Below are 21,246 nucleotides of genomic sequence, written 5' to 3' on the forward strand. Positions count from 1 at the left end.
ATGTTTCGCTTAATGGCGACTTTCGCTTTATAGGCACCTGGCCAGGATACAGAACCCCTGCCGATAACCGGGGACCACCTATATTCATTTCATACAGTATATATACTGTATAAGTACCAGTTCTGTTACAGCTTTTATGTTTTTTTTTGTTTTTTTTTTATAGTAATTTGATGTCATTTACAGCTGCTGCAATTATAAGATTGGAAGAATGACTGCGAATAGTCCCATGAACATGCCAGCCAATCAGGAATATCAGCAGGATGCCAGGAATTCCAGCGCCCAACCCCAGGAATACCCAAGCGCTTGCACTCGAGAAGAACTGCAACCTTCCATGCGGATTCTAGACTTCACCTGAGACTGGCTCAGCCAATAAATCAGCACTTGAGCTGAATCACTATAAATACTGCCAAGACACTAGTGTTCCAGTTCCTCTGCTAACTCGTCCCAACGATGACAAGTGAGGAGGTTTAAACATGTCGACAAAAGAAGAATAATACCAGCAAAACCACAGAAAAAAATACAGTGGACCCCCTGTATTCGCAGACTCACGCATTCGCGGCTTTCTCTCTAGAACATTTCCCTGCAATATTCGTGGTATTTTTCTATGAGAAATATCCACAAATTCCTGTTTTTTTTATCAATTTAATCTTAAAATGCACTTTTTGTGATAAAACTATTTAAAAAAACCAGGTATGAACATTTTAAGTGGGGTTTTCTTGAGTTTTAACTAACAAAATAGGAAGTTTAAAAAAAAGCATTTTTATAGGGGTTGCAATTGTTCACGGGGGGTCTGGTACACATCCCTCGCAAATAAGGGGGGACCACTGTACCAGCATGATACCTGATGATGGACCTACCCGGCCTTGACCAGTTATACCAATATACCAGGATACAAACAACGCTTGAATTTTCAGCCTTCCTGTATACCAGTATACAGTCAACCCTCCGTATTTGCATTCTCAAGATTCACACTCACCGATTCACAGATTTTTCTGCAGAGCCTATCTATAAATTATTTTTTAAAAAATTGGTAATTTGCAAGCATTACGTCATGGAATATTCACTAATTATTGTATTTGATGTTATTTTCAAGACTAAATACATTTTTTATCATATAAAATTATTTACTAATTTTCAAATAATACTAAGTTTAATATGATTAAATAACATAAAATAAAATTAATAATTCTATCTCTCTCTCTCTCATTCTCTCTTCCTATCTCATATCTACTGAGATGAGAGAAAACTTTGTGTCTACGTATGTTTTTGTATAAATAATTTACCTAATAATAAATATACTAATTTTCAAATAATAATAATAACACACTTTATTACAATATTTATGCATTATGGTAAGTTATTTAAAATTCAAGAAACAAATGTCAACACCCACATCTTTTGTTTAAGCTGTAAAACAAGGGGGGAGGGCAACCTGTCATATATGTCACAAATGTTGCCAAATCCTGATCATACTATTGTTTTTATCTTCCTTCCTCTCTCTTTCTCTCCCTCTGCCATATGGTAAAATGAGAAATGGATGTATATATATATATATAGATAGACAGATACTTAGTTCAGCCCTTTCTCACTCTCTCTCTGGAAAAGATAGTACATGCACAAAAATGATTTACTTATTTTAAAATATTAACATTGATCAGTATAGCATTAAGTTTAATAAGATTAGTAAATGATATTAAATAAAAATAATAATTCTCTCTCTCTTACCGAGATGTATGTTTTTTTGTATGATATGTAAAGAATTGATAAATCTTCAAATATTAATATTAACCTTCTTGTGCACAAGCTGAAAACATAAGGTGTAAGGTTATACGACTTTTTCCTCCCCTGGGCTGAAAAGAACACAGGCATGGAAAAGTTTTTTTTTGTAAAATTCGGTATGTCCGAACTATAAACTGACATGTTTTTCCCCCCCGTATTCGCGTTCTCCGATTCGCGACTCACACATTCGCGGATTTTTCTTTGGAACCTATCTAGAAATTATTCGCGGATGGACTCGCCATTCGCGGAATTTTCCGACGAAATAATCACTAATTAGTGTATTTTGATGTTTATTTTCATGACTAAATACATTTTTATGATACAAAAAATGATTTAACTAATTTTCAAATATTAATTTTGATTAATACTGTATTAAGTTAAGTTTAATAAGGCTTTAAATATCACATAATAAAAATAATAATTCTCTCTCTCTCTCTACTACAAAGATATATGTTTTTTGTATGATAAATAAATAAATGATTACTATTTTCAAAATATTATATTAATTATACAGCAATAATATCAATTCATTAAAGAAAATACCATAGTGAAATTAGTAAGATTTTAGCTTATAAATTTAAAAAAATTATGGAAGAATGAAGGAAATCCCAGTCAGATTCTTCTCTTAACTCCAGGTACTAAAACTCAGACATACGTATCAAGTTAAGTGACCCGGAGGGGGTGGGGAAGGAGCTGATTTGTTGCTGCCATCAACTGCTCATGAAATTTCCACCCTCTCTCTCTCTCTCTCTCTCTCTCTCCTCTCTCTCTATCTCTCTCTCTTACTGAGATGAGAGATTTTTATGGTACATATAGCATAATATGTTTATTAATATTTTCAAATAATCAATAAGTAACTAATAACTGTAATTACAAAAATCATATGTGAAAGTATTTGCAAATACGTACTACGATAATCTCTCTCTCTCTCTTAAAGCGATGTGTTTTTTGGATGATGATTTACTAATTTTCAAATATCATTAATGTAAACAGCAATAATATAAATTCATTAAAGAAAATACTAAAGTGGGAATTAGGAAGATTTTAGTTTATAAATAAAAAGAAATTACGTAAGAATGAAAAGAAAATGCACTTACCCCGCGTCTTTCTCTTGGAACTCCAGTAGCAAGCCGAGTTGGCTGGGGTCCAACAAACTGTGTTGCCGTATCTCAGGATAATGTAAACTCACTCGCTCTCTCTCTCTCTCTTTTACTGAGATGAGAGAATTTCTAAGGTACATGTGTATGTTTATTAATATTTTTGCATAATAATAATAATAGTAATATAACTATATTCAAAATTCATTATGTGATAGTATTTTAAAGAAGTTCAATAATCTATCCACTTCACTCTTTAAATAAGGACAACCCTCTCTCTCTCTCTCTCTCCCTCTCTCTCTCTCACACAAGATACTAGCATGCGCTAGTGGTAACTCTCACCCTCAGTTTGGGCTGGAAGTGTATGTATAAGTACTATATCTTTAGGACATTATACTACATTTTATGGTAAAATAATAATATACAGTACTAGTTTACAAATAATATTACGTTAATGAGATTAAACAGTAACAATAACATTCTCTCTCTCTCTCTCTCTGCTATTGGCTGTTTATATATTTCTAATGGTAAAATGTTTAAGATTACTTTAAAATGATATTATTAATACCAATTCAATGGTATATTTGATGTAGGATTAATACTTTAAGTAAATTTTTGGTATTTGTGATTTCACTTCCCTTGTAAAAAGAAAATGGATGTCTCAAATAGTAACAGTATGAAAGAAAACGTGCATGACTGAATACTTAAGGGGGGACTGAATTATTTTCACATGCGTAACTAAGTCATTCAGTACGTCACATAGTATGTATTTCTGTACTATAAACATAAAATGTAAGATTTACTTTAAAATAGTATTAATAATATTTCAAAGATTAATATGAACCATAATAGGATATTTTATGTATATTTGATGAAGGATGGTCTTTAAGGGATACTTTGGTGTTTGCATGTTCAAGATAGTTTATGAGCATTTTTAGAGGGGGGTGGTTCCAAACATTCGCGGATTCTAACTATTAGCGGGGGGGTCTGGTACGCATCCCCCGCAATACGGGGGGACCACTGTATACGCTTCTGGTTAGTGTTATTAGGTTGGCCAATGATTGACTTATTTCCTAAAGCAATCAGAACATCTTTACGTAGGTTTAGAAATAATAAAAACGATGTGATGAACGTGAAATTGTAAAGAAAACAAATCAGATATTTTTGGAAATATGAAAATTTAATAATTAGGTTTGGGGAGTCTGTTTTTATACCTAAATTGTGTAGAAATATTTAATCTTTTACATGGAAGCACTAATTTTGCTATAAATGTGTTTGCTAATGAGCTGTAATAGATTAAAAAATCCTAATTTTTTATGGAGTTCAATTTTCAGATTTTCTAATCTACTTATACTGGCGTTTTGTATCATAGTTTTAAGTAAGCTAGCGGCGACGGGTTTGCGTTTTCTTTGATATTCATCATGTCGACCCAATGGTGTCTACTATGTTTTCTATGACCGACATGTTTTTTTGTTGTGAATTTTTTCAAGAAAATAACTTTCATATGGACTTGCCCGGCGCGTTATCTGTGCACTCATCAGATCACGAGAGGGTTAATGTAAACAGCAATAATAGCAATTCATTAAAGAAAATACCAAAGTGATTTGAATAAGATTTTAGTTTATAAATCAATCATATTAATGTAAAAATAAAGGAAACCCCGATCTTTTGGCAAAGAAAAACTTGGAGGGAGGGGGAGGGGTGAGGCTATCACAAATGTCAAGAAACCTGAAAGCAAGGGTGGGGGAGTGTTGCCATCTTAGTATGTCTAGTGCTGCCAACTGGGCAGTCAGAGGATATACTAAAAAAATCACTCTCTCAGGAAAAGTCCTCATTAACAAATTGGCATTAACACATATGCACACTGATTGTGTGAGTTCATAGTTTTAAAAATGCTAAAGATAATACATCTTTGGATGACAAAAAAAACAAACATATATGTTTTGTTGTCAGTCAACTAGTAAAGAAAAATAGATTAACATTCCACTGAGAAACTTAAGTAGGGGTTATAAGTTATTTGGGGATTTTAACTATTGGGGTTGTGTGTGTGGTGTGGTGTGGTGTGTGTGGGTGGGGTGTGTGTCTGTGTCTGGTAACACATCTTCCCCAATTAATGGGGGGGCTTCTACTGCACCAGTATATCAGTCGACAAACCCTGCAAGAGCATGGACTCAGGTATACCAGTCAACAGAATCCCTGGTTTTTTAAAATAAAAATAAAAAAACATTCCTGCATCCTTTGTATTAACCCTTCCCAAACGTAGACAAAAATTGTCTGTTGGGTGCCGAATTGACGTGTGAAACGTCGACGCAAAAAAAGTTTTTTTTTAAATTCACAGAAACAGTTATAGGCCTACTTGGTGAAAACTTTTGAATCACGCACTTTGAGGGATGCTGGGAGTTCACGGATCAAGCTGTTGTTTTGTTTACAATCGTTACCCAGGCGCGCAAAGTGCGAATTTCTTCCTTCTCGCACTAAAAGGCATCAGCGACACATCTCAGAAATTATTTCGTCACTTTGACATAATTTTTGCACCATTTTATATTAGCCGTTGCATAGTTTTATATATGAAAATGTGTGCAATTTCATGTAGAATACAACAAAAAACAAACTCATGGTTGTAGCTTTTATCAGTTTTGAAATATTTTCGTATAAATATTGATAAGTGACAAAATTTCAACCGTTCGGGTTAAATTTGACTCTACCAAAATGGTTGAAAAAACGCAATTGTAAGCTAAAACTCTTATATACTAGTAATATTCAATCATTTATTACCTTCATTTTACAACAAATTGGAAGTCTCTAGCACAATATTTCGATTTATGGTGAATTTATGATTTTCCTTACGTCCTCGCGTTAACTCTACCGAAAAAATAATAAATTTTTTTTTGTGGCGATTGTCGTAATGTTTGCACCTTTTTATATTAACCGTAACATAAGTTTTATATATGGAAATGTGCATAATTTCATGTAGAATACACAATAAAAACAACCCATGGTTGTAGGTTTTATCAGTTTATAAATATTTCATATAAATAACAATAAGTGCCAAAATTTCAACCTTACAACCGCAATTGTAAGCTAAATCTCTTACATTCTAGTAATACTCAATCATTTACCTAAATTTTGCAACAAATTGGAAGTATCTAGCACAATATTTTGATTTATGGTGAATTTATGAAAAAAACTTTTCTCTGTCTGCGCAGTAACTGCCGAAAAAATCAGAAATTTTTTCGTCCGATTGTCGTATGTTTGCACCGTTTTATATTAGCCGTTACATAAAGTATTAAAGTACAGGTAGTCCCCGGGTTACGACGGTGTCGGCTTACGACGTTCCGAGGTTATGACGCTTGTCAATAGACGTTATTTCCAGGGTTACGACGCCTACAACGCACATCTGTGAGATGAAAATATGACACCAAAAAGGTAAAATAATCCATATTTGAAGGTTTGTTTGATGAAGAATGCCATAAGAATGCAGTTTACATAGTTTTCAATGCACCCAAAGCATTAATGTAAGGTTTTCTTAGGATTTTTGACGATGTTCCGGCTTACGACGCGGGTCTCAAGAACGGAACCCTTGTCGTAACCCACCGTTGGACCGGCCTGTATATGAAAATGTGCACAATTTCATGTAGAATACAAACAAAAACAACCCATGGTTGTAGCTTTTATCAGTTTTGAAATATATTCACATAAATAACGATAAGTGCCAAAATATCAACCTTCGATCAACTTTGACTCGACCGAAATGGTCGAAAAACGCTATTGTAAGCTAAAACTTTTACATTCTAGTAATATTTAATCATTTACTTTTATTTAGCAACAAATTAGAAGTCTCTAGCACAATCTTTCGATTTATGGTAAATTTATGAAAAAAAAAAAAAACTTTTTCCTTAAGTCCGCGCGGTAACTCTTCCAAAAAAACAGAAATTTTTTTTGTCTGATTGTCGTAATGTTTGCACCGTTTTATATTAGCTGTTACATAGAGTTTTATATATGAAAATTTGCACAATTTCATGTAGAATACAACAATAAACAACCATTGGTTGTAGGTTTTATCTGTTTTGAAATGTTTTCATATAAATAACGATGTGTGCCAAAAAATTTCTCAACCTTCGGTCAACTTTGACTCGACCGAAATGGTAAAAAAAAATGCAATTGTAAGTAAGCTAAAACTATTACATTCTAGTAATATTCAATCATTTACCTTTATCTTGCAACAAACTGGAAGTCTCTAGCACAATATTTTGATTTATGGTGAATTTATGGGGGAGAGAGAGAGAATCCTTACGTCCGCGTGGTAACTCTTCCGAAAAAATCAAAATTTTTTCGTCCGATTGTCGTAATGTTTGCACCATTTTATATTAGCCGTTACATAAAGTTTTATATATGAAAATGTGTGCAATGTCATGTAGAATACAACAATAAAAAAACCCATGGTTATAACTTTTATCAGTTTTGAAACATTTTCATATAAATAACGATAAATAGAAAAAATTCGACCTTCGGTCAACTTTAACTCAACCGAAATGGTCGAAAACTGCAATTGTAAGCTACAACACTTACAGTCTAGTAATATTCAATCAATTACCTTCATTTTGCAACAAACGGAAAGTCTCTAGCATAATATTTCAATTTATAGTGAATTTTTTAAAACAACTTTTTTTGCCGTTTGCACGTTACGAATTCATGCATCATATTGTGATAATATTTTCTCTGTGTTGCTTTGATTATTTTACAATTTGTTATATACCAAAATCATCGCAATTTAGTGTACACTACAACGAAAAAATAATTAACTCATTAGTTTTTTTAACCGTTTTTTTTGCTCACAGCGCCATTTGTATACAATTATATGAAAAATTTTTTCGCTGTCATATATTCCAATAATTTATATATAATAATGATATTTTTTTTCCATATCTGAGGTTGCATACTAAACTTCAGGCAATGACAAAAAAAGGAGCCAAAAATGAACTCCTAATCTTAAGAATTAAGTGTGCTGTGATTTTTGGAGAGAGAGAGAGAGAGAGAGAGAGAAAAAAAAAAAAAAAAAAAAAAAAAAAGGTTCAATACCAATATGAATATTGGCCAGTTATCATGTAAATATTGCTAAGCCACAAAAGCGATTAATAATTAGAATAAAACTCAAGTTATATAAAATCAATATGCTAAATACAGCCATTCTTTTAAACAAAATAACAATAATAATATAACTGTAATTACAAAATTTGTATTTGATAGAATTTTTAAATAAACAAAACATCCTTTCCTTCATCTTTTGTTTAACTGAGAAGCTCGAAACCAGAGCTGTCAAATATGTCAGTTTAATGTAACAGGTGGAGGAGTGTTTGCAATTATCAGGTTAGTAATTCCCACACTCTCTCTTTACTGTCTACAACTGGAAATGTGCCATTCTAAAACATAGACACCATAACTTCTATTTTTTTTTTTAAAGGGGTTTGATGTATTAAGCTAACTTTCAAGTGAAATTGCAGTAACCTTAATTTCAGTTAAAAGTTACCTTAATACATGGGTAGCATGATTAGGGTCATATTTAGTGTTTCTAACTTTAGAAACAATTAGCATTTATTAGCATTTTTGAAAGACCGTGCCAAACTTACGTGAGGGGTTCTGGAACCTAGCCTCACATAAGATTGAGGTATTACTGTACCACTGAATGTCAGCAAAGATATCACAGAATGAACCAAACAAAAACTTCTTTCAGTTTTCTTCTGAAGATTGAAAAAGAAACCTACAAAATCACTGTGTAACATGTTTACTTTTAAGTATTTACATTTAATTTTACTCCACACTCGTGATACTTTCAGCCCCTATCTGTGGCCCATTTTCAAGAGATGTTTGGGTTGTCAGCCTGGGTCAAAGCCCAGCAGTCTTCTGGAACTACTTCTCGTTGAGTTGTCATGTATGTGATGGCTGTTCTTGTTTTCTTGAGAGTTGCTAATCCCATCTTGTCGCTCTGATATCTGAGCTGATGGTCAATGGGATTAACCCTTGTGGTAAGGGAGTGGTCACCTAAAGCCTGTTGGGCAGGTGTGTATTTCTTCCCCTAATATATACAGATTTTCTAAAAATAATAAGAAGAATATTTCTTAATTACCTATTATTTTTCTCCTGAACCACATAGGGAGCAAAAGAAGACAGCAGGAGTGAGAGAGGATTCAACCTGGGCTGTCAGGTTGGCTAATGGAGGAGGGAAGAAGCAAGACAGAAGGCCTTATGGCGTGCTCTAATGGAGGAGCTGGGAAGCAAGCCAGAAGGCTTATGGCGTGCTCTAATGAATTGTTTACATAATCTATCAGCCTTTAGCATCTTCCGATACTTCCCAAAATTATCATCCTCTCATAAGATCACTCATCTTTACATCAAGAAAACCACACGTGCCTAAACACAGCTTGGCTAACACATAGCCCACATCTTGCACAACCGAAACATTCAGTTTCCACAGACTTTTCTATACAGCCTGACGCTTTCATCCCAGCATGTTGTAAGTGACATAATACGAAAGCAGAAACCAAGCACAATACCGTACATTAGCCAAGCATTATTTTACTTTATTTTGATTGTCGATAACACCTAACAGTGCGAAGATATAAGCTACCTTTAACAGTAGGTAAGATTCAATCCAAATAATGAATTTTTGCTTCTGATTATTTTATAACCAGACTACTTAGTTTATCAGGAACATCAGGTAGCATTATAGAAAGAAATACAATGGCTATAGTGAATAATTAGTTTACATCACTGAGAAACAACACCAATCCTGAAACATGCAACTTAACGAACCTCAACTTATACTTCTGTACTTATCAGCTGCCACATTATGATTATTTTTCCTTATGCTACCATTTTAGATATGGAATATTTTGTTCAAATTGAATGTTAAGTGTAAACTACAGATTAGTTTACAGTTGGAACCAAATAACTATGTGGAACTGCTGTTAGCTACAAGATTTCTAAAAGTTATTAAAGTGCATGATATATATGTAGGATCTTTGCTACTAATCACAAAGGCCGACACCAAAAGTATCTGTTAGATTGAAGTGCTACTGTAATCGGTGAAACAAAAAGAATATATACTAACTGCCTTAACACAACAGCCTAAACCCAATGTTCAATCTTCAGTAGTATGTTCATGGTAAATATCAAGAGAAAAAAGCAAGAACCTCATATTAATATCTAATCACTGCTGTTCATTCACTGTTTTTGTCAAAACAACCAAACTACTAAAAACAAACTGTACCTTGAGAGGAAACTGATTGTCAAATGGTGCTTTGGGGAATAAGTACACTACCCTGTTTCTTGTTAAAAATTGCTCTTCGTTCTTGAACACTTCTTTCTGCAGGGTCTTTTTCAGGTGAATGATTCCCACCTGTTATAAAAAAAAAAGTTATTTGTATAGTAAAGAGTATATAGACTACCTATAAAAATTCAACTGCTTATTCACAATTTATGTTTAGTAACCAGTAACTTAATGCTTTGATGGCAATACACAATTGTAGCCCATATTTAAAGATTTTTCACATAGAACTACCATAATTTGTATAATCCATGCAATCAAATAAACAGGCAATACTCCACACTCAAGGACAAAAGCCACAAAAATAGTTGTTTTTTGCATCACCAAAATTATAATTTCAAACACGTCCAATATGACTGACTTTTGACAATGACATGGCATTGTTTTTGCCACTTTTTCATGGCAAATTCAAGAAGCTACAAACAAACAAATGCTATACATGATCATACTTCACTAAGAAAGCTTTATTGGCCCTGGAAGTAAAAATTTACCCACCTTTTATGACATGACACAAACTCATTTCTTTTGTTAAATTTCTTATTCGAGATCACTACTACAACTACTTCATGTAGATAAATTATTGTGTGACTATATCATAAATGGCAGATCAAATATGATGAAGCTATTCATAAAAATATATTTCTAAATCATATTTTTCCAAAGTATATATGTAAAAGAGCCTTTCATACTTGTACCAACCAGTGTAAGTTAAAGTCAGTTGTTGCACTTTGTAACAAGGTCATTAACTGGTGGTTACAGGGGTAATTGGGGGAATAAAATGGCACAAGTTTTGGGATCCTTTTGAAAGGAAGAATGGATAGTCACCAAAAACTCTAGGAGTAGTTTCTCAACTGAGTAGCCACCTACATCTACAGACAGTCCAGCAAGTACTTTTGGTGAGATGCTTACTGTCCAAAAGAAACTGGGGCTTACTACAAGCCTAGGTTGCAAAAGCAAACCACCACAGGTTACAGAGGAATAGTCTGAAAACTGTGGGTGAGATCCCTTTAGTAGGCTGTAGTAGTTTGAAGTGGCAGACACTCCATCAACCATGCATGAAAAAAGTTACTAAAATGCCAAGAATCATGCTTTTATTTGCTGAGTTTTCACATGAGTTGTAGAACTGACTACTGTCACAATGTCCTAAGCTCATCTAAAACACCAAAATGCCAGTAGGGAGTGTTTCTGAACACCTTCTCGCACTTGCTGGTACTGGGCTAGCTAGGGGAGTCGCCAATAATCTTTAATGTAAGAGATCAGGTCCTTAACTAAGTAGCTTACACAGCTTACTAACAGGTACAGAAACCTTGTTTTCTCTACCACCAGAAAATCCCAGAGAGGAGACACAAAAGTGCATGTCTCTTATCAGACTGACAATTCCTGAATTAGTGAACACAAGAGTGATCCCAAACTCCAAGAACTAGACAAGTAGACAATGAAACTAGCAAAACACTTCCTTGGGGAACAACAGTCCTGTGAGTGAGGTCTTGGTTCAAGGCTTGACTAAAGGGCTCAAAACACTGTAGCCTGGGAGGGCAAGATTAACTGAAGCTCCAGACTGGTACATACAGCTTAGGCCACAATCGAAGTATCTATGCCCTCCAGTCTGAAATTTTGGTTCCAGGCAGTAGCCTTCCATCGTGGTGAATGATAGGAGCTTGGTTTGATCAAAGGTAGATAAAAGTCCACATCACAGAAATGGAAGCCCCAGTCACAGACAATCTTTTGTATTCATACAGACTGTCATTACCACTGGATGGGAGAATGAGGCACAGGAATTCTCTGAGAGACTGAGAAGAGCCAGCAGATTGGGAAAAACCTACTTACTTTTAGATCCACAAGGAGCTACTAAATGTCTAAATCCCAGCATGATCAAAGCACAGTGACTACCCAGTGGGAAAGAGAGAGTAGGGGGGGGGGAAGGTTGGGGGGAAGGTGGAGATCAGAAAGTGTAGTTAAGGGTAATGATACAGGATAAAGGCAACACCAAAAGCTCTGTTGTAGTTGTGTGTGAAACAGGTTGATCACTGGTGATTCCAGTTCCCGTTGGCCGAGTGCATTTCGCGCTCAGCTACCAATCTGTAGTCCGGCCAACGCAGAACCAGAGGAACTTATTTCTGGGTAATAGAAATTCAATTCCTCGATACGAATGTGGTTCGGATCCCACAATAAGCTGTAGGTCCCATTGCTAGATAACCAATTGGTTCCTAGTCACGTAAAAAATATCTAATCCTTTGGGCCAGCCCTAGGAGAGTGGTTAATCAGCTCAGTGGTCTGATAAAAATGGACATTTTATAATAATATAAAGTTTCACTTATACTTACCCAGTGGTGACATATAGCTGTCGTCTCCTGACGTCACGGCAGAATTTGAAATTCGCGGTAGCGCTAATAGTTTGACAGGTGATCCCTCTACTGGGTAACAGGTCAACATTCCGGCAAAAATGTCAGAAGTTTCATGTCCTACCTGTCCATATGAGGGGAGGCGGGCGGGCTTCGTTATGTAACCACCGGGTAAGTATAAGTGAAACTTTATATTATTATAAAATGTCATTTTCACTTATACAACTTCCCCGGTGGTTACATATAGCTGATTGACACATTTAGGTGGTGGGACAATGGCAGCTAAAATAACAACTGTTGGAATTATCCGAAAATATAGGTTCCTTACCTTTAAAGACAGCTGACTCAGTGGTTACTGCCTCTGTAGTCTGCTGGCCTTTATTGTACAGACAGATATATGGATCCGTGTGCCGGACACAATAAGTACTTGTTGTTGAAGACGTGACCGTAACGGACAAGACTATAATGCCCCTGCTCAGGGCGCAGTACAAAGCACAAAAAACACAATGAAACGAGGGATCATCACACCCGGTTAAAAAATATACACCAAGACATTAAAAGACTGAAAGATACTCAAAACCCCATGTATCTTCAGACAACCTTAAAACAAAAAACCAAAATCAATAAGGAGAAAAGTTAGTGAGGATGGGAGACATCCTTCTCTCCCTCACCCAATACCGTGTCAGTCACAATGAATGGCCCCAATGTACTGCAATTTTCATATGTGGTTTGCAAATCTGTCAGATAATGAGATGCGAGACAGAGAATTGCTTCTCCAATATGTAGATTTAATAATGTCTTTCAAAGACAGATTACGTCTAAACGCCATAGACGTTAGCCACTGCTCTTATTTCATGAGTTTTGACTCTAAGCACTTTTGATATCTGAGTCCTGACATTGTTCGTGTGCCTCAATAATCAAATTCCTTAAAAAGGAGATCGCACGTTTAGAAAGAGGACGAGAAGGATCTTTTCACTGAACACCACAGGTTATCACTCTTACCTACTTATACCTTTGGTTCTTTGCACATAATACCTAAGTGCTCTCACTGGACAGAGAGACTTCAGGCTCATTAGGCCTCACTAGCTCCGCAATGTTCTTTATAGAAGAAAGAACGAGGCCAAGTATGGGAGGGATTTCATTCTTAAAGCCAAAAAACCCCAACATTGATGAGCAAATGGCCTTTCCCTTAGCAAACCCAACTCTCTTATCAATCGCATGGAGCTCACTGATCCTTCTAGCCGATGCTAAAGCACAAAGAAAAAGTGTCTTTCTAGTCAGATCTCTAAAAGAAACTAGAGGAGATCAGTTCGAATTTGTCAGACATCAGCCATTTGAGAACTACATCCAGGTTCCAAGCTACTGTTCTTGACTCCTTTCTCTTGGTTGTATCAAAGGAACGAATCAGGTCTGAGAGGTCTTGATTATTAGAATTGTCCAACCCTCGATGTTTGAACACCGAAGACAATATAGCTCTATAACCCCTAATCGTCTGGGTAGAAAGCTTCTTAGTCTGATGAAGAAAAAGAAGGAAGTTAGCTAACTGAGCTATAGAGGCCTTAGAAGACGAAACTCCTTCATTTTTTTGCACCAAGCTCTGAACTGGACCAACTTGGCTTAGTACACTCAATCAGAGGATTCTCTTCTGGATCTAGCAATAACTCTTGAAGCTCTCTTTGAAAATCCTCTCTTTCTGAGGAGATGCTTGACAGTCTGAAGGCGACTAGTCGAAGAGCGGACAAGTTGTGATGGAACCTCAGAAAGTGGGGCTGTCTGAGTAATCTCTCCTTAACGGCAACTCTCTCGGGAAGTCCATCAACAGCTGTATAAGATCCGGAAACCATTCCCTGGCCGGAAAAAAGGGGGCTATTGAGTCATCCTTACGTAGAGATCTAGATTTGACCAGTCCAGAAGCATGGCATCCACTGCAAACGCCTCTTCGTCTGGAACTGGCGTCTTGTTCGTGGCGAAGAGATCCAAAAGAGGACATCCATAAATTTCCCAAAGTTTCTTGCATATCTGAGGATGTAGAGTCCACTCTGTGGCGAGGACTTGTCCTCTCCTGCTGAGAATGTCCACCTTTACATTCTTCGGAGCCTTGAATAAATCTTGTACTCAAAACAACTTTGTTCTCTTTCGCCCAAATGAGCAAGTCTCTCGCTGCCTCACACAGAGAGAAAGAGTGTGTCCCCCTGTTTTTTTTTATGTAAGAGAGAGCTGTGGTGTTGTCTGCTTGAACCAGCACTACTTTCCCTCTTACTTCTGTCTGGAAATGCATTAGAGCAAAATGGATCGCCTTTAGCTCTTTCAGATTTATGTGACAGCTTTTCTGATGACTGTGCCAAAGTCCCAACACATCCTTTTTCCCCAGAGTGGCTCCCCACCCTTTGTCCGATGCGTCTGACAAGAGCGTAAGATTGGGGTTCAACTGGCTTAGGGACAAGCCCTCCTCTAGCCTTCCTTCTGACTTCCACCAAAGGAGGTCCTGCTTGATCCCTTCCGAGATGGGGAACACGAAGGAGTCTGGGAACTTCTTCCTTTGCCACTCCTGTTTCAAGTAAAATTGAAGTGGTCTCATGTTGAGCCTGCCAGACTTACAAATTGCTCTAACAAGGCCAAGGTTCCTAACAGGCTCATCCATTGTTTCGCCGAGGCAAGTTTTTTTCTGCTGAGAAACTCGTCTATCTTGTTCAGGCAAGAGTCTATCCTTCGACGAGACGGAAAAGCCTGAAAAAGAACTGAATTCAGTCTCACTCCTAAATAAACTATCTCCTGAGAGGGAGTGAGGCACGACTTGTCCTTGTTGACTAACAATCCCAGGCTGTCCGCCAACCTTAAAGTCTTTTCTAAGTCCTCCACACACTTCTGTCTGGAACTTGCCCTGAGAAGCCAATCGTCCAGATACATGGAGATCCGTATCCCGTCCAGATGAAGCCACTGACGACAGAACTCTGGTGAACACTTGTGGAGCTGTCGACAGGCCGAAACAGAGGGCCCTGAACTGGTAAATCCGGCCCTGGAATACGAATCTCAAGAATCTCCTCGATTCCGAATGAATCAGAATATGAAAGTAGGCATCCTGACGGTCTATGGAAACCATCCAGTCTCCTGGATGAAGAGCTGCTAATACCAACTGGGTCGTTTCCATAGAAAACTTTGTCTTCAGGACAAAGACGTTCAGGGCGCTCACATCCAACACCGGTCTCCAACCCCCCGAGGCCTTCTTTACCAGGAAAAGGCGATTGTAAAATCCTGGTTCCTGAGGGAGAGTCCACTAACTCTATGGCCCTCTCTGCCAGTAAAGTGAGAACTTTCTTTGATGGCGGGGTGGCAAATTTCTCAAGAGTTCTCCGAGTAAGCGGATAAATCCACAGGAAATTCTGTGAGAGGGGGGTGCTTGCTGAACGGAATGATGTAACCTTCCTTCAGGACCTGAACCGTCCAAGGATCCGCTCCGAGATGAAACCAGGTCTGCCAGAAAAGGTGTAATCTGGCTCCTACTGCTGTGTGGAGGACTACGAGCCTACTTCTTGATGGAAGAGGGAGTGGTTTTAGACAAGGCTCTACCTCTCCCCCGAAACCTAGAGAAAGATCCTAACGGGAGCTCTACCTCGAAAAATGGTAGAGCTCCATGGTGGGAGCACTCCGAGAAGCAGAAAGAACCGGACCGGACAATCATTCCTGGGCTTCTTCACTGACTGTGATAAGAGATCCTGAGTCACTTTCTGTGTCAATGACTGAGCGATCTCGCTCACAATCTCTTGCGGAAAAAGGTGCTTCTTGTCCAAAGGAGAGAAGAGCAAGGCGGACTTCTGGTTCGATGAGACCCCTTTCGACAAGAAGGAGCACCAAATCTGCCTCTTCTTCAACATCCAGAGGCGAAAATGGCAGCAAGCTCCGAAGCTCCATCACAGATGCCTTTATCAAAACAATCAAGTACAGAGGCAAAATCCTTCAACTGCTCCTCCGAGAGCCCCAAATGACTTGACTTTCCTGGCCAGAGAAGCAATGGCCCAATCCAGGAAGCTAACGACTTCAAAAACACGGAAAACACTCTTGCAAAGATGATCCAGCTCACTTGCCGAAAAGAAAATCTTAGCAGTATTAAGGGCTGATCTACGAGAAAAAATCCATGAGACTAGAAAAATCTCCCCAAGCGGATGGAGTCACACCCAGGGAAAAAACTTCTCCAGTGTCATACCAGACACGGCTCCTTGACAAAAGTCTCGAAGGGGGAAGGCAGAAAACATTTTTCCCCTGTTCCTCTTCTCCAAAAGCAAAGCATTCACTTTCTTGATAGCCTTCTTAGCCGAAAATCGAGAAGAACGAGACGTGTGAACGAGGACGAGGAGTCAGGCCTTACTGTCCTTTTTCCACTGAGAACCAGGAGAAACTGGGATGGAAGGAGCAAAAGAATCCCCAAAGTTGTCGACGAAGAATCGTAAAAGTTGCTTATACCCCGACAAATGCTCGTCTTTTTCTGTAAGTACTACTTCTTCTTCCACATCCGAAGCTTCCTTCGAAGAAACTGGACCGAAGTTCCATCTGAAGAGGAATCCTGTTCGGCGAAGTCACACCATAAAGCACCCGAGGCGGCTGCGAGAGAGCAGGAGAAGACGTCTGCGCCTGTACTGAGGCGAATCCGAGCGGCTGAGCTGGCGCTCGAGCGAGAGCCTGACGTGGCGCCAGAGAAGGAGTCAGGAAAGGAGTCTGACCTGGCGCCTGAAGCGGCGTCTGAAGAGGAGTCACATGGAGAGTCTGAACAGGTGCCTGAACTGAGGCCGAAACGTGAGGTTGAATAGAAGCCTCAAGAGGAGCCTGAAGAGGAGACTGAAGAGGAGCCTGTGAAGAGGACTGCACAGTAGTCTGCGTAAGATGCAAGGCGGCCGGGAGCGCATTCGGGGAAGAAAGAGACTTGCCAAAAAGCTCCAAAAATAATGCCTAACTTGGCATTCATCTGGTCCTAAAACCGAAAGCTGAGGATCCACCGACGTAGAAGGCGTGGGAGGTAGTAGAAGGATGCCAGCCACAACACGTCTGGAGCCGCAGGAGTTACTGCTTGAGGAGGCTCTGGGGAAGGCTCTGAAGGCGTGTGAGAGTCCGGCTTCTCCAATTCTTAGAGAGAAGGGTGATAAACTGAACAGCTGGAGAAAAAGCTTCAGGCTCCTCCCAAAAACTACAGGAAGGTTCGGCAGCCGCCACCTTCTTGGGAACCGCAGCAGGCGAAACATCGCGAGTACCTTTTTCAGCGGTCTAGACGTCTTGATGACGCCAGCCTCTATGAGAGGAGACGTCTGAACTCTGAGTCGCTTGACGAAAAAACACTTCCTCGCAACACCTTTCCAATGGTGAGCGACAGCATCCCGGGATACGGCTACAGGATTGCTTGAGGGGGCGACTGCTCGGGAGCAGATCCCGCTCGCCTCCCTTCGGTTTTCGGCATGCCTCCTCCAGGATCTGGGGAGTTTGACAGGGGCCTAGACTAGGAGAATGAACGGGCGAACAGCCACCTCCTCCACTACACTAGCACTAAGTAACTTGTCACACTTAAGTACCACTTCTTGCACTGTCTCACCCATTTTCTGCATAGTGGTGAGGAAAGAGACAAATTTCAAGTCCATATCGGCTCGTAATACTGACACGGATCGGGATCGGGGGAGATACAGAGTCGAGGGCAGGAGAAACAACTACCGGGGCGGGGTTAATAGGATCAGGTATTAACAAAGAATTCATAGGAATATCCTGATCCTGGCTACTCACTGACTTAGAATTATATCTCTGTGAAGCCTTTCTGATTCTATCCTTTCTAACTTTCTCATATACTTTTCCAAAGCCTTCCACTCCTAAAGATGTTAGAGACTTACATTCTTCACATGTATTCTCAAAAGAACATTCACTCCCCTACAGCTAACACAAGTAGAATGAGGATCAAGTGAAGCTTTAAGAAGTCTAGTCTTACACCCACTACTACACACCCTATAACTGAATAGAGCCGGAGTCAGACATCGTGACAAAACAAAATTAATTCCTAAAAAGGACACAATTCTTCAAAAACCGAAATAACTCTAGGGCTGCTAGCAAAAAGATAAAAAATCTCAAGGTACATCACCAAAAGGAGAAAAACCAAGATGATCAATTCCAAATTCCAACCAGCAGAGGAACTGTGTTATCGGTTCCGACGGCAGGAAACTTCTAACATTTTGCTGGAATGGTTCCTGTTACCCGGTAGAGGGATCACCTGTCAAACCATTAGCACTACCACGAATTTCAAATTCTGCTGTGACGTCAGGAGACGACAGCTATATGTAACCACCGGGGAAGTTGTATAAGTGAAACTAAGATATACTTAACTGGTGATTCTAATGCTTTTTCACAGGCATTCATTAATACTGTAAAAACATCAAATCGGCATGTAAATGTACTAAGTATCTAACTAGAGTTATAGAAATCATTATAGAAATCACTCTTCAAGTTTAGATACAAATATTTATATGGACATAGTACCAGTAAAAAATGGCAATGGACCCGGTAAAGGCCAAGAGAGGTAAACACGACTCTCGCCCAGGCGGTCAAAGAAAAGACGGATGCGTTATCGTAAGTGAATTTCTGACCATCCTTCACCCGATCTACGCATGCGTTGCCAGATATCACAAGATTCCTTGCTTTCATCTGTTTTTTAACCAAATCCAGCTGGGCGCTAGAGATTATCATATCCTAGTGTTAAGGACCGAAGGTTTGTTTTCATGTATGAAAAACAATGAACTTTCTTTGTAATGGCTGTAAACAAAATAATTAACCCAAAGTAGATGATTATGATTCATTTTATTATATAAAAACTTGGCAATACTTTGGTTTCATTAATTCACACAAAAGAAAATAGCTAGCACAATAAACTCACACAAATATCAGTAGCATATAGCAAAATCACATATGCCAGGTCTCTCTGCAGCAAATTAAGCTATACTGGGGTTCTTTATACTATCATGGTTTTAACAATCCTAACTACCCTTTACTAATCTTTATGATAGCCCAAGAAGTGAAATGACAACCTACTTTTAATTTCTTGATCTACCTAAAGATCCTCAATGACCTTTGCTTGAAATCTGTCTCAAATTCACAGATCCTTCATCGTTATAACTGTTAACACTTATGGCAAGTTTCCCATCTTGACCACCAATCTTTCATTCACATATCTGAGTACGGTAGGGTACATACAGTTACTAAAAATATCCACTACGATGATGAATTTGGAGTTTCCTTAATGGCCTCACAGGATATTCCAGGTCCTAAATACAAGCCATCTATTTTCATATGACTTTCGATGACTTCATCCATTCTCTTGTGGTTTGTATTCCTCATTTATTTGTACAATTTGTGTTAGGGATATTTTCTACTGTAAAACCACCACATAAAAAGGTTGAGAGAATAGTCCTAAACATTCTAACATTTTTTAAAGGATAAAATATCAGTTTTTGTTAACATAGGGTAAACGAAAGAATTAAATACTCCTATTAAAAAGCAACAACTCATCATATATATCAATCAGTTCTAAGTACCTATGATTTTACCAGCAGATCTTGTGTGAAATAATACTTTTCACACTTATCAATAATGATACATATTTAAAACAATGTCACACTTTTAAATAAAAATACTTTTAAAAAACAAACATAGCCCAAATTGGTATAAATTCCAAGTTTATCTTTTCTTGATAAAGGGGAAGGGATATAAATTCTTCTTAACAATGGGAAATGGATGAAACCTATTCTTGATAATAGGGAATGAAGTGTAACTTATTCTTGATAACAGGGAACATAAGAGGAACACATTAGCACCATCCATTCCTAAATAAAAAATGTTTTACATTAAAATTAGTTACTAAAACCAGCTGAATCAAATGCTGCAGCTCTGGCTCTCACTGAAGACATAAAAGGTTCATCTACAAGAGAACCGCTTCTGGCATAGGTGCTTCTCCCCTTTACTATATCACCTACAGGTGGTGGTTTGTGTGGACTAAGGGGTCTCTTTGGCTGGTTCTTCCTGGTCCACGACGACTAAATGGTCCTTGAACTTTCTTTGGGCTACTGTCTGCTTGACTTGTATATTCCTCCCCAAACTGGTCACCAACTTTTCCATCCTGAGACCCTAATCTGAAAAGAAAAAAGTATCAACTCCAAATAGACATAAAATGAAAAACAAGGTTTTTGTTTTCCAATTTGTAATGATAAAGTGTCAGTACACTTTCATAAAAAAATCAAGTCAAAATCTGCAACAAAGAAAGTCACACCTACAACTGATTAATGAAGCTACTAAAAAAGGATAAGTATCATGACAATGGCAATCTTGATTATTTATCAGTTTAGTCTTTTATTTATTTTTATTGCTATTGTTATTTTCTGCAATGTTGAAATGTGAAGGATGTTCAATGTATGGGAAAACTGTGGTGGATTTCAGCAATTGTCTGGATGTATTTAAGTTGTTTTGTGACGTCATAGAAGAGAAGATGGCAGTGGCATCGGGTGCAAAAGGAAAACTATAACAGAATGAGGTAGGAGGAGACGTGCGAGGGTTGTTTGGTTGGCAAAAGAGCGCTCCCTGTCGATATGAGTTTTTGGGTTGTAAGTCTAGTTGTGATGTTCAAAGTTTTAAGCTGGAGTTATACTGGGACTGAAGAAAGTGAAACAGGTGGGGGGTAGACTGCACT

General features: G+C 38.1%; 1 protein-coding gene across 1 annotated transcript in view; it reads right to left on the reverse strand.

Annotated features, from left to right (window-relative positions):
* The window catches only part of LOC135221165 (anillin-like), a 286,604-nt gene that overhangs the window by 216,934 nt on the left and 48,424 nt on the right, over positions 1-21,246 (reverse strand). The window contains exons 6-7 of the mRNA XM_064258989.1: positions 20,537-20,692; positions 8,504-8,645 (exon numbers count right to left, since the gene is read on the reverse strand). Coding sequence (XP_064115059.1) covers positions 8,504-8,645; positions 20,537-20,692 — 298 coding nt within the window. The remainder of the gene's footprint in view (positions 1-8,503; positions 8,646-20,536; positions 20,693-21,246) is intronic.

This window comes from Macrobrachium nipponense, chromosome 2, assembly GCF_015104395.2.
Source record: "Macrobrachium nipponense isolate FS-2020 chromosome 2, ASM1510439v2, whole genome shotgun sequence".
Lineage (NCBI taxonomy): Eukaryota > Metazoa > Arthropoda > Malacostraca > Decapoda > Palaemonidae > Macrobrachium > Macrobrachium nipponense.